This window comes from Nannospalax galili, unplaced genomic scaffold (assembly GCF_000622305.1).
Source record: "Nannospalax galili isolate Female #2095 unplaced genomic scaffold, S.galili_v1.0 scaffold176, whole genome shotgun sequence".
NCBI classification, from domain to species: domain Eukaryota; kingdom Metazoa; phylum Chordata; class Mammalia; order Rodentia; family Spalacidae; genus Nannospalax; species Nannospalax galili.
This window is the reverse complement of record NW_008337643.1, coordinates 1140927-1151931: the sequence shown is the minus strand read 5'-3', so window position 1 is coordinate 1151931 and position 11005 is coordinate 1140927. Positions and strand designations below refer to the sequence as shown.

Sequence of the window (11005 nt, the reverse complement as noted above, 5' to 3'; positions counted from 1 at the left end):
AAAAAGGGAGTCTCTGTATTCACAAGCAAAAGATATTAGCGAATTGAAGAATCTTTAATGCAGCTACATCCCAGTACAGTAAAGTACAGGACAGTACAGGGTGCGCAGGTGTTTTACTATAAATGCCTTTTATTCTTCCCCAAGTTAGCAAAATTAATATCCCCTTAGACAACTAAGCATTACAGGTCTTTAAGAAAAAAAAAATAACAATGTTGTTCCAAATGCACAGTTACGGTAATATTTCAAACTTTATACTCAGATACGGGCATAGGTGCGACCAATTATCCAAACCTTCCTGGCGTATGGTTTTTCAAAGATCAAATATAGACAGTTCTTTCAGGGGGAGTGTATATTAAAAAATAAAGCACATCGCTTTTGGAAGTCATTCCATCCGGCTCTTGTATTCAAATGAGAAACGTGAGTATGCTACAAAGCTAGAGTCAGAAATGCCTGGCAGGGAAAGAAGAATTCAGCAGAAAGTGCAGAGAAAAGAAGTGTTCGCAGCTTGGCTAACAGCTGCTCGGGATTCCTTCCAGCCTCTGGGAAGCAAAGTTTGCAGTTAGGTGAGCAGGTAGCAGCTCAGCTGTAGCCTCACTTTGGGTGTGCTAGGTTCTTAAGGTCCCCTGCAAGGCAGAAGCAGAAGGGCAAAGGTGATTATGATCAGCCTCCCCAGCTCATGCAGCTCCGGGCCTGGAGACTTCATACACAGCACACCGGCCATTCCTGCCCCCGGGATCCCGAGGCTACAACTTTCTTTTTTTCCCCAGGCAATTTCCGTAACCGTGCTCGTAGTCAGTGCCCAGATTAATATTTTTTCCGTTCTTCATCGAATCTTAAAATCTATTGCCCCACCTTTAGCTTTCTGCCCTCTTCGCCCTTCCTTCGGCTGTCCCTGCCAGCAAATTCCTCTATTTGCAGCACCGGGCATGGTTGTTGGTTTAATGCGCTCGGGATCTGCCGACCAGTGCTTACCCACGCAGGGGTGGTTACGCGTCTCTCATCTCTGTATTTTGTTCCCTCCACTTTGCAAACAAAAATGCACCAAGAAACCAGCAGCCCTGATGATCCTCATCCGCCTGGGGCGAGAATCGAGGCTCCAGGGATCTGCTCCTAAGCTACCCGCACCACCGGGTCTGGGTGGCTCCGCGCCCGCAAGAGCCGGAGACCGCGAAGGGCCCCCTCCCGCGGGCCCCTGCCAGGCATGCTCAGTGCGCGTCCTGGAAGCCGGCTCTCCGGGGGCTGGGATCGGCACTCCGGGTTTTCACGGTTGCCGAGGGGCGCTGGGGAGGGGAGGCCGGAGACAGTCTGTGCCTTGTTCCGCACTCCCTCCCGCGGCGGGCTGCAGCCGCCCGCACCGCAAGATGCTGGCCAATCAAAGGCAGGGGGAGGGGCCTTTGCCGTCACGCCCTCCCTCGGGGCTTATTGAGAGTTATATCAAGAAATTCAGTTCTGAGAGAGGAGAGAGAGGAGAAGGAGAAGGAGAGAGGGGCAGAGGAGAAGAGAAAGGGGAGAGCATGCGAGGTAGAAGAAGCGCCTCAGTCTCCGAAGCAGGAAAGAGCTAACTGATTAGGAATTTGTCGGGCAAGTGGCACCCCGGGAGAACAGCCAGAAAATCACCATCACCTCAACTCTGACGTTTCCTACCAGAAGTTAGAGACTTGAGCAGTATTACCATCGAATGCAAATGGTATGCTGGATGCTGTGGAAAATACTCCCGAGCTGAAGAAGTGCAACTGGATGTGGTGTTTGTTAAATACCAGAAGCCCAGACCCAGTGGGTAATAGAGATGAAATGTGGAGAGAATGACTAACGATAAATCTGTGAATTTCTTCTCCGGAGTTGCTAATTTGCCAGCCCGAAGCCACACATTTTACAAGGAGGAAACGTTTTGCTGCTTCTGAATTCTCCCCAAACTGGTGCTACCAGATGCATGGCTTTCTATGTGTTGGAACAAATCCTTAACTGCAGCCTACCGGGAAAGGGGAAAGGTTGAGGCAACTAACGTAAGTGTAAAGTTTCGCATGCACAATTGTAAATTCTGTGTTTAGATATGTCCTCGGTGTAGAAGACCCGTGTTTGTAATTGGGTAGACTGTTGGGGTAGAGCTCACCTACTGGGCTATATCTGCATCCCCACCTGCATCACTCTGCCGGAACTAATCGCGAGCATCAGCTACAGTGCAGTCTAATGCAGATAAGATTAGAGCCTGGGAACTGACCAGTCCTACTCCAGTACGTAGCTGCCTGGAGCCTTTCACCCATTTAAATTACAGTTAGGGGAGCATCTGAGCGGAAGCCCTTTTTAACGTGCTTTTTTGGGTTGCGGTATTTATGTGTAGCAAATGTTACTAATAATATAATCAGACACGGGGTTAACAAACTGCATTTTTTTTCTTTCATGCTCAGTAGAAAAATATTGTGGTGTTACATAGGAATGTTGTTGGCTGTGTTTCATTTACATCTCAGCATGCTCTTCCACCTTTAGGATAAGGAATTGCTTATTAGCATACATTTTTAAAAGTTTTAATGTGTTTATTAATCTTAATGACGATAAAGTGGCAATATGGAGCAAAGAGCAAAGGCTCTGGGCAAGAAATCCGAAGTCTTGGTTTTGTGCTTTGAAGCAATAAGGTTGTGTAGCGGCCAGTGACTACTGCTTTGATGCTGCAGCATGTCCGAATGCTCATTTCCCAGTAAGGTTGTATTAGACTACAGTTGGGGAACTGGGAGCAAAGAAAAACAGTGGTTTTAGAGGAAAGAGATGACTCAGAGTGTCAGAGAAGAAAACACATCATATCTGACATGTGACAACGCAGTTAGGAGCAACCATCTCGCTAATGCATGGGGTTTTTCACTTGCACCTCAAACAACTGAGGGAGGGAGGTTAGAAGCCAGGAGGTGGGTAGGACAGGGGGAGGGGAAGCGGAGAACAAGAATTCATGCTTTGAATTAAACAGTGTTCTGAAAACCAGCATGGGGGAAATCCAGGTAAAAATAGCTGTTGTCCTTAATTCAAAAGTAGACAATTTTCATTTTCTCTGGGTAAATGCAACAAGCAAAGAACATTCAGTGCTTTAATCCACAGAGTTAACTTGCAAACTGTGGCAGAGCAAACTGCCATGTTTACTAGTATGCAGTGAAAATGTGGCGCGATGTTTTGTGGCTATGTTTTCATTTACTGAAAAATAATATTGTCTGTACGATTGTGTTGACAGTGGCTGTCTCCAAATAAGCGATGAGATGTAATGCCTCCTTCAGTCCATGCACGCTTCCTCTCGCAATTCGTGCATCACTCCTCAGTGGACACCTTTAAACCCTAAAATCCAGGAAAAGAAAATAAATACATTATCATGGACCTGAGGGATTTTTACCTGTTGGCTGCTCTGGTTGCCTGTTTAAGGCTGGATTCTGCAATAGCTCAAGAACTTATTTACACTATTAGAGAGGAATTGCCTGAAAATGTGCCCATAGGAAACATACCAAAGGATCTGAACATTTCTCACATCAATGCTGCCACGGGGACCAGTGCCAGCCTTGTCTACAGACTGGTTTCTAAAGCTGGGGATGCCCCTTTGGTGAAAGTATCCAGCAGCACTGGAGAAATTTTCACAACCTCCAATAGAATAGACAGAGAGAAACTCTGTGCTGGAGCTTCTTATGCTGAGGAGAATGAGTGTTTCTTTGAACTTGAGGTGGTGATCCTCCCCAATGACTTTTTCAGGCTGATCAAAATCAAGATCATTGTCAAGGATACCAATGACAATGCCCCAATGTTTCCTTCTCCTGTCATCAATATTTCCATTCCAGAAAACACTTTGATCAACAGCCGCTTTCCAATCCCTTCAGCCACAGATCCTGACACAGGTTTCAATGGGGTGCAGCATTATGAATTGCTAAATGGGCAGAGTGTTTTTGGACTGGATATTGTGGAAACTCCAGAGGGAGAGAAGTGGCCACAATTGATTGTTCAGCAGAACTTGGATAGAGAACAAAAAGATACCTATGTGATGAAAATCAAAGTGGAGGATGGAGGCACTCCACAGAAATCCAGCACGGCCATACTGCAGGTCACCGTAAGTGATGTGAATGACAACAGGCCAGTGTTTAAAGAGGGTCAAGTGGAGGTGCATATTCCAGAGAATGCTCCTGTGGGGACCTCTGTCATACAGCTCCATGCTACTGATGCAGATATAGGCAGTAATGCTGAAATCCGATACATTTTTGGTGCCCAGGTTGCCCCTGCAACCAAAAGACTCTTTGCTTTAAATAACACTACTGGTCTGATTACAGTTCAGAGGTCCTTAGATAGAGAAGAGACAGCCATTCACAAAGTGACAGTGCTGGCAAGTGACGGCAGCTCCACTCCTGCCCGAGCCACAGTTACCATCAATGTCACTGATGTAAATGATAACCCACCGAACATAGACCTCAGGTACATTATAAGTCCCATCAATGGAACAGTGTACTTATCTGAGAAAGATCCTGTCAATACAAAGATCGCCCTAATTACAGTTTCAGATAAGGACACAGATGTGAATGGCAAAGTGATCTGTTTTATTGAAAGAGAGGTCCCATTTCATCTGAAGGCAGTATATGACAACCAGTATCTGCTGGAGACCTCTTCTCTGCTGGACTATGAGGGCACCAAAGAATTCAGCTTTAAAATTGTTGCCTCTGATTCTGGGAAGCCCAGTTTAAATCAGACTGCCCTGGTAAGGGTTAAGCTTGAGGATGAAAATGACAACCCACCAATTTTCAACCAGCCTGTAATTGAGCTGTCAGTTTCTGAAAACAACCGACGTGGGTTATACTTAACCACTATTAGTGCCACAGATGAAGACAGTGGGAAAAATGCAGACATTGTTTATCAGCTTGGACCGAATGCCTCCTTCTTTGATCTGGACCGAAAGACAGGAGTTTTGACAGCCTCCAGAGTCTTTAACAGAGAGGAACAAGAACGATTCATTTTTACAGTAACTGCCAGGGACAATGGGACCCCTCCCCTCCAAAGCCAAGCGGCAGTGATAGTTACTGTTCTGGATGAGAATGACAATAGCCCCAAGTTTACTCATAATCATTTTCAGTTTTTTGTGTCTGAGAATCTGCCAAAGTATAGTACTGTGGGTGTAATCACAGTGACAGATGAGGATGCTGGAGAGAATAAAGCTGTGACTCTTTCCATTCTTAACGACAATGATAATTTTGTGTTGGATCCCTATTCTGGAGTCATAAAGTCAAATGTCTCCTTTGATCGAGAGCAACAGAGTTCCTACACTTTTGATGTCAAAGCCACTGATGGAGGGCAGCCACCTCGTTCCTCTACTGCAAAAGTAACTATCAATGTCATGGATGTCAATGACAATAGCCCAGTTGTCATTTCTCCACCATCCAACACCTCATTTAAGTTGGTGCCCCTCTCAGCCATTCCTGGTTCAGTGGTGGCTGAAGTTTTTGCAGTGGATATTGACACTGGAATGAACGCAGAACTTAAGTATACCATAGTGAGTGGGAACAACAAAGGATTATTTCGAATTGATCCAGTGACTGGCAACATCACTTTGGAAGAAAAGCCAGCACCTACTGATGTGGGTCTCCACCGCCTGGTGGTCAACATAAGTGACCTGGGATACCCTAAAGCTTTGCACACTCTCGTGCTTGTATTTCTTTATGTGAATGACACTGCTGGAAATGCCTCCTATATCTATGACTTGATCCGCAGGACTATGGAGACCCCATTGGACAGGAACATAGGTGATAGTAGCCAACCGTATCAGAACGAGGACTATCTCACCATCATGATTGCCATTGTTGCAGGGGCCATGGTGGTCATAGTTGTGATCTTTGTCACAGTTCTGGTGCGCTGTCGCCATGCGTCAAGGTTCAAAGCAGCTCAGAGGAGCAAACAAGGTGCTGAGTGGATGTCCCCAAACCAGGAGAACAAACAAAACAAGAAAAAGAAAAGGAAGAAAAGAAAGTCTCCCAAGAGTTCTCTTTTGAACTTTGTGACTATTGAAGAGTCCAAACCTGATGATGCAGTTCACGAACCTATCAATGGGACCATAAGCCTGCCTGCTGAGCTGGAGGAACAAAGTATAGGAAGATTTGACTGGGGCCCAGCACCTCCGACAACCTTCAAGCCTAACAGCCCTGACCTGGCCAAGCACTACAAATCTGCCTCTCCGCAGCCTGCTTTTCATCTCAAACCAGACACTCCAGTTTCTGTGAAAAAGCACCATGTGATTCAGGAGCTCCCTTTGGACAACACCTTTGTTGGGGGCTGTGACACCCTTTCCAAACGCTCTTCCACTAGTTCAGATCACTTCAGTGCCTCAGAGTGCAGCTCCCAAGGAGGCTTCAAGACAAAGGGCCCCTTACACACCAGACAGGTAAACGAGCACTTTTACTGGTCTATAAGTACTGCATACAAGTGCCCAGTCAACCAGTATTAACGTGCCAGTGTGTCTATTGTTTTGGTCTAACTTTAGCTTACTTATAAAGAGGGAAAAAAACTTGACCCCTTTTTTATTCCTCTGGGGCTCTGTCAAGAATTTTTAGAACAGCTTTGAAATTTCTGAGTTCTGAGAATTATTTAACATCCCCGTTTCCTTCAAATGTCAAAAGATGAAAAGAGGAAATTATTCCAAAGTGTCCCAAGATAATGTTTGCAAAGAAGAAAACCCATCCTGATTTACTCAGTTCTGCTCCTGGGGTTTCCAAATTGCATGCTTCAAGATTTTCACATTACCATTTGCTCAAAAAGTCACCTTCAAATCTCAAGTTTAATGACGTTTGAAGGTCTGATATCAGTTAGACTAGAGCGAGCTGTGGTTGCTAAAGGGGTTAATGTTTTTTTGTTAGACTCTAAACAAGAGAGTAGAATACTAAATGTACATCAGCTGTGAAGTTCATGATGGTTGATTGATTGCATCTAAGCCATATAGGAAGTCTTCTCTTTGATTTCAAGTTGTTTTACTGTAATATAGTAAATTGGGTCTTTCTTAGAAAGATTTTTTAGTGTCCATAATTGCCAAATACATTAAAAAAGAAAGAAAAAAGGAATGCTTTCTCCCTAATATCGCTGATTTATAGAAAAAAGAAAGAATCCATTGTAAATACTCTCATCTTAGTAATGCATAAGTGATCTGTCCTAACTCATTTAAAACTGTGAAATATGCCATATGAAGAGGGATTAAGAGGCTGAGAAACTCATATTTCAACCAAATCCAGAATTAGTTTTTCTTAGTTCTAATAATTCCTGTTAATAAAGATTTAAATGCAGCGCTGTCTAATTTATTTCACTGGTGCTTGACTGTTGCCACAAAACTGAATGTCGATAATAGCCTGTAGATGGCACTAGGGTATCATGTCGCTTGTGCTGGCCAGGTGCCAATCCTGCAGTGGCAAGGAGAAGGGGGGAGGGAAAGATCAAGCTGGTAGTACAGCCAAAGATACCTTGTATAAATGAGAGTTGCTCTGGAGCAACTAGCATTTAAGTTCATTTGCTGACTCTTTAGTGAGTAGCTGTCACCATACCAACTTTCTAGGATTTTTGGAATCCAAGTTCTATGTTTGTTGAGTTGGACTCCACCTCTGCTGACAGCCCATCCACATTTGTTAAATATCAGGTTCATAAATTTCTGAAAATCAAGTAAAACAAACTTAATTTACAGAATTGTCTTGGCAGTCATTGATAAGTCTTTGGAAGATCCAGAGTTCTTCTCTTTTCTGAAGTTGTGGTAGAGTAGGGTGTCTTATGGAAACTGTTTCCCCTTTCCATCTAGTAATTGCTCTGGGGTGACTTTAAAGCTTGATGGAAATAAAGTACTTATAAAAATGATTTTTTCCCAGTGAATCACACATAGTCTCATAATATTAAGTGGAATGCCTATAATTATGAAAGTGAAATCTCTATTTGAAATATTAAATATATAGAGCATATTAGAAGTACACATCCTTAGAGCTTAAACATACAGGACAAAATGACCTAAAAAAATCTAAACCAATTTTAAGTCCTAAAGGATTACTAGCTCTGAGAGGTTATTGCATATAAGTGGAAGTCAGAAGGACAATTTAGTTTCAGGCTAACTCAGTCAGCATTTGTAAACAGAGTGGTGTTTAAAACTTGGAAATTGTCCAGGCTAAGATTTTTTAAAAGTTGTAAATAGTTAATTATGGTAAAAAAATAATAGCTGATGAAAATAAGTGGGCTTAATTTAGAAGTTGCTATTTTAATGAAAAAGAAAAAAACAAAAGAGTTTTGTCATTTATTTTGATTATGAAGGTTGTATATCATACACTTGTGGTGTGGTATGATTTATATCAGACCTTGAAGAAATGAGTGTGGTCTGAAATGCCTTACATGAGATCTGAAATTGGTTTCCCCAAGAAAGTTACTGATTCTTTTCATATCATATTTCTTTTCACCTGTGTCATGGAAATCATCACTGAGGTGCAGGCCAATTTTCAGTAGTTGAACTTAAATACAGTGCAAAGACAGAAATGTTAGATGTGTCTCAGCAAAACTTGGGAAAAATCTTTTATAGATGCTCAGTCTGTCATAAAAAATATTTGTTTATATGATATAATCTTGCCAAATAGGATGCTGAGTAACTTTCTATCTGGAAATACAACATATTTTAGCCATCCTTTTGTACCATGAAGCACTTTGCAGAATGCCTTGTGCATTCTGACCTGCAAACATAGCTGTAAATTCACTATCATGAGAAACAGATATTGAAATAGCTTTGCTTACATCTTTTAGAACTTTTCATGCCAAAAAAGAAAAAAAAAAAGTACTGATACTTGAGAAAAATATTATAAATAAGGGGAGAGCTGAAGGTGATATACAGAGCATTTGACATATTCATTGAACTGTATGATAACTATCTGAAGGTATTTTAGTTAAACTAAAACAAGTAAGTATTCTTTTTTAAAATTTATCTCCTTCATTTGAAGTAGTGACTTTTATACAAAATAGGCTCCTGTAGCTTACAACTTTGAAAAACTAAGGCTTGTTACAACAAAGGCTGCCAAACTAATATAAACTAATTAATAATCTGTGAATTAAGTAAACTGAGCTTGATTGCCTTTAAAGGACTCATTTTAACTTCGTGGTGCTAGTTGAAGTGTGGTTAAAATGCAAAAACACTGAATAAAATGTTGCTACATTTAAATACCAGTACTTTGTATTGTCTACATGAAAATATTGTCTAGTTTTTACATTCTTTCTCAGTCTGTTGTATAGTAACTCCTACTTTGACTGACTTTCTCTCCTTTGCTCTTTTCCCTTGTGTGAAGTACTTGTAAATGTATTTTCCTATTTACTCCATCTACTAAGCTTTTTATTCTTGACTATAACAAATCTATTATTGAATCTTCCACTGTTTTTTTTTCCCCCTCAAAGATTCAGATGTGCCTTTACATTCACAGATTAAGAATTTACACTTTTAAGCAAAGGATTAATTCTTGGTATTTATTAATTAAAGATAAAAGCAAAGTTCACTGCTAAAAGGCAAAATGTCAGCACAGAAAATTCCAATTAGCACTGCATGACAAAGTTCACTCATATATGCCTAAAAGCAGAAAGAAAGGTATTATTGTCATAATCAAAGTTTTTTTTTATGGCTTTCCAGTTTATTTCAGAGAACAATAAAAGTTATTTATGTCATTTAAGTTTTAAATGTAAGTTCTCAAATTATGGGATGTCCTCAGTACCTCTTACAAACACAGTTTTGGGCTCCATCCAGACAGATTTTGATGCATGACTATTGGGTCAGACCTAGAAATTTATATTGTACCAGTGATAATGCATCTTTCTGATGGGGGATCCATACTGTGAGAATCATCCTTAGCACCTAGAAGAAGAAATTCCACCCTTTCTTTTTCATGGTATCATATCCAACAGACCTATTTTTGCACAGCCCAACTCTTTGCCCATGTATTGACAGCTGTTTCATTGTAGCTGGAGGCTTTACAGTAAACTGTTTATTGCTGTTTCCCAACTTGGTTGACAGCATTTGGGGAATTAATTTTCTTGCTCCCAGTTTGCTCTTTTTTTCAACAGGAGGGTGGTAATAAATGAAAATGTTAACATAAAAAATAGTGATCTATTTACATTTGACAAGATTTCAAGTAATAAAACAATCTGTAAGAGTTCCACTAAAGTTGAGTTCTAGGTCAACAGCCATGTTTAATTTCCTAAATGAATGCTCATTTTGAAGCTTGAACACTCTGACTTTAACTTTCTATGATCTAAATTATTTTCTCATATACACACTTATGTATAAACTGAATAATTTGTACACTGAAAAGGCATAGGCATACTCTACTCAGGTATGTACATGTGCTTTTATGGTTGCAAAGGGAATTGCTTCGATTTCCAGTTATTTGCAGATACTATATTACATTTGTCATTACTTTTAATTCTTTAGTAATCAACTGCAATCACTACAGCAATTTTATTACATTGTGTGGAACACTCAAGGCAGTCACAGAACTGATATTTAGAATAGTCAGAAGGACAAAAATGTACCTGAGAGCAAAGGTAGCAAATGATATGTAAAGTGAAGGTGGCCGGAAGTTCCTCCTATTTTCAACCCCTGAAGTTTACAGTAGTGAGCAGTGATGAGTGCATGTGGTGACACACTGTGAAAACTTGCTCCCTCTAAAGTAAACAATGTTACCATTGTATAAAACAGGTTCTTTTGTTGATTAGAGAATGAGTGCTAATGTGTGTAGAATTTCTATACTTAAATTTTTTTAAATCTGTTTTCTAAATTTAATGCAATTGTAAATATTAAAACAGTATACTTTCATGTTCCCTTAGTTCTGATGAATTATGCTCATATTATGACAGAAAAGGCTTTATTGTCAATATAATTACCTACAAACTAGTCAAACAGTTCAGTGGTGGAACACTGGCCCAAAGTGCTCAGTGCCTGCATTCAGTCCCTAGCACTGTAGAAGAGAAAAAAAAATCCTTTGAAATTTATTGTCATAGCTATTTG

The 11005-nt window shown here is 40.8% G+C and overlaps 1 protein-coding gene across 6 annotated transcripts in view; it reads left to right on the top strand.

Annotated features, from left to right (window-relative positions):
• Positions 1-1445: 1445 nt before the first annotated feature.
• Pcdh9 (protocadherin 9) overlaps positions 1446-11005 on the top strand; it is a 1035266-nt gene continuing 1025706 nt past the window's right edge. For all 6 annotated transcript variants that reach the window (XM_008832680.2, XM_008832676.2, XM_008832675.2 and 3 more), the window contains exons 1-2: positions 1446-2003; positions 3215-6385. In XM_008832680.2, the coding sequence (XP_008830902.1) occupies positions 3350-6385 (3036 nt within the window). In that variant the 5' untranslated portion in view covers positions 1446-2003; positions 3215-3349. The remainder of the gene's footprint in view (positions 2004-3214; positions 6386-11005) is intronic.